Source organism: Penaeus chinensis, chromosome 31 (genome assembly GCF_019202785.1).
Source record: "Penaeus chinensis breed Huanghai No. 1 chromosome 31, ASM1920278v2, whole genome shotgun sequence".
NCBI classification, from domain to species: Eukaryota; Metazoa; Arthropoda; class Malacostraca; order Decapoda; family Penaeidae; genus Penaeus; species Penaeus chinensis.
Genome location: NC_061849.1, coordinates 12,335,262 through 12,337,761, shown reverse-complemented (window position 1 = coordinate 12,337,761; position 2,500 = coordinate 12,335,262). Strand labels below are relative to the sequence as shown.

At 43.8% G+C, this 2,500-nt stretch overlaps 1 protein-coding gene across 1 annotated transcript in view; it reads right to left on the bottom strand.

Annotated features, from left to right (window-relative positions):
• Positions 1 to 2,500, bottom strand: part of LOC125042026 — a 71,817-nt gene that overhangs the window by 36,030 nt on the left and 33,287 nt on the right. Inside the window, exon 6 of the mRNA XM_047637488.1 lies at positions 2,109 to 2,297. Within this exon, the coding sequence (XP_047493444.1) occupies positions 2,109 to 2,297 (189 nt within the window). The remainder of the gene's footprint in view (positions 1 to 2,108; positions 2,298 to 2,500) is intronic.

The following is a 2,500-nucleotide window of genomic DNA, read 5'->3' as shown; positions in this document are numbered from 1 at the left end:
CTCCAGAGGCGTACGCAGACAACATCGAAAAACAAGAGACTCTACAGACGCGCGCAACCATACAACACACCAGAAAATTAGGCCAATTTCAAATCTTTCCAAAAAACATTTGACAAAAAACATAAAGAAGGCCGACCCCATTACACTAAACATGCCAAACAGCCCCCACTCAACCATCCCGACTCTAGACATCCGAACAAACGAAATCCAAAAACTGCTAGAAACACTGAACACAAACAAAGAAGCTGTACCCAAAATCCCTTCCTTTTTCCTCAAAACCTGTGCCACCGTCCTCGCCCCCATCCTCCAAATCACATTCACACAATCCCTCAGGACATTCTCTCTTCCACCCGAATGGCTTTGTGCAAAAGTCACCCTTCTTTTCAAGGCAGGTGAACGGACTGACCCATCAAATTATCGCCCCATTTCCCTCACCTCCATCATCTCCAAAATCTTCCGAACACATCATACACAAACACATAATGAATCATCTTGACACTAACAACATACCAACTGACACACAGCACGGATTCCGACCCAAACGGTCATGCGAATCCCAGCTCATTGTTACTCATCGTGACATTTCCAGACTCCTAGACAGACGTGACGTTAAACAGGTAGACGCCAAAGCCTTTGACAAAGTCCCCTACAAAAGACTAACTCAAAAACTACAGTTTTATGGAATCACAGGATAAACTCTTCCCTGGATCATATCTTTTCTTTCAAACAGTACCCAACACGTTCTCCTTGACGGTACTATATCTAGCTCTGTTTCTGTCTCTTCTGGTGTCCCCCGGGCACCGTCCTTAGGCCCTCTCCTCTTTCTACTCTACATAAATGACCTCCCACTATCCACCCTCTAATTCTACAACTAGACTTTTTGCTGCCGACAGCTTCATCTATCGACAAATTAAGACACCTGGCGACTGTAACCTCCTTCAGATTAACCTAGGCTCACTCGAGAATAGGAAGACAAATGCAAAATCATAGACTTTGCTCGTTCCCAAGAGCCTATAAAATTTCCATATTCAATCCGCTCAACAATAGTTACTCAACAATAAATATCTAGGAATCGCACTAAACGCCAACACGAAGTTTAATTCACACATAGACAACATACAACATGACAGGTTGCCTGAGGAGGAGTCTACACGGTTGTTCACAAGGCATACAGGGGTAGCCTACATTACATTTGTCCGCCAAATGCTGGAGTATTGTGCAGCAGTGTGGGACCCACACACAGACAAACATTAGAAAATTAGAAAAGATTAACACCTCTGCAGCCAGGTCCGTCACGAACAGTTACACTAAGACTCCTGGCATTACAACACGTATTAAACAACAATTACACACGGACACCCTCACAATACGCAGGCAAGCACACAGATTAACAACTATGTTCAAAATCTCAAACAATCAAATTAACATAAATAAACAAGATTACCTACACTACGCAGACATAACAGCAAATACGCGAAACGCTCACGACCAGAAATACGTAACATACCACGCCAATACAGATTCTTACAAACACTCATACTTTCCACGCACCATTCGTGATTGGAATAGGCTTCCACAACACATAATACACTCACACAAAGCAAACACATTTCCCCAGCTTACACTAGTACATCTGAGACCACATACTTAATACTCCTAAGTTTAGCTACCCCTCTCCACCCCCCAACAACCTAGCTCGCCCCATGTAAGCGTAATATCCGCTAACTTCTAGCGCCCTACGCTTAAACAACATTGAGATTGAGATTGTGTGTATGTGTGTGTGTGTGTGTGTGTGTGTGTGTGTGTGTGTGTGTGTGTCTGTACATACAAACACACACACACACACACACACATTTACACACACACACACACACACATATATATATATATATATATATATGTGTGTGTGTGTGTGTGTGTGTGTGTGTGTGTGTGTGTGTGTGTGTGTGTATGTGTGTGTGTATATATATGTGTGTGTGTGTGTGTGTGTGTGTGTGTGTGTATGCTAAACTAAACCGAATACAGAGATTACACATGACAACACAAATACATACCGGTACATAAACAGAGTAAGAGAAACGCACAAAATAAACACATATCTACAGTACCAGTCCAGATACAGCCTCCTCCTCTCCCACAATGGAACCGTGCGCTGTAACGAGCACCGCCCCCTGAACCGCTTCTGCCAGCTGGTTCCTGGTGCAGTTGGTTCCTTGCGTCGTTTTCCACCAGCTGTCCTGTGCTTCTCCGGACAGCACCCAGGCATAACCAGGCCCTTGCATGCGTAGGTGGTAAACCTGTGGCAAGAGATAAATGTTTTTGATATTTTAGATATCATATTTGACATGGATGTAGAGAGAGAGCGAAAGAGCAAAAAAGGGAGACAGACAGAGGGAACGAAAAAGGGAGAGAGAGTAGTGACCGCACACACGCTAAACAAACATATAATTCCCATTCAACCTATTAGCAGTCACAGTATCAACTACCGCGAACACAGCTT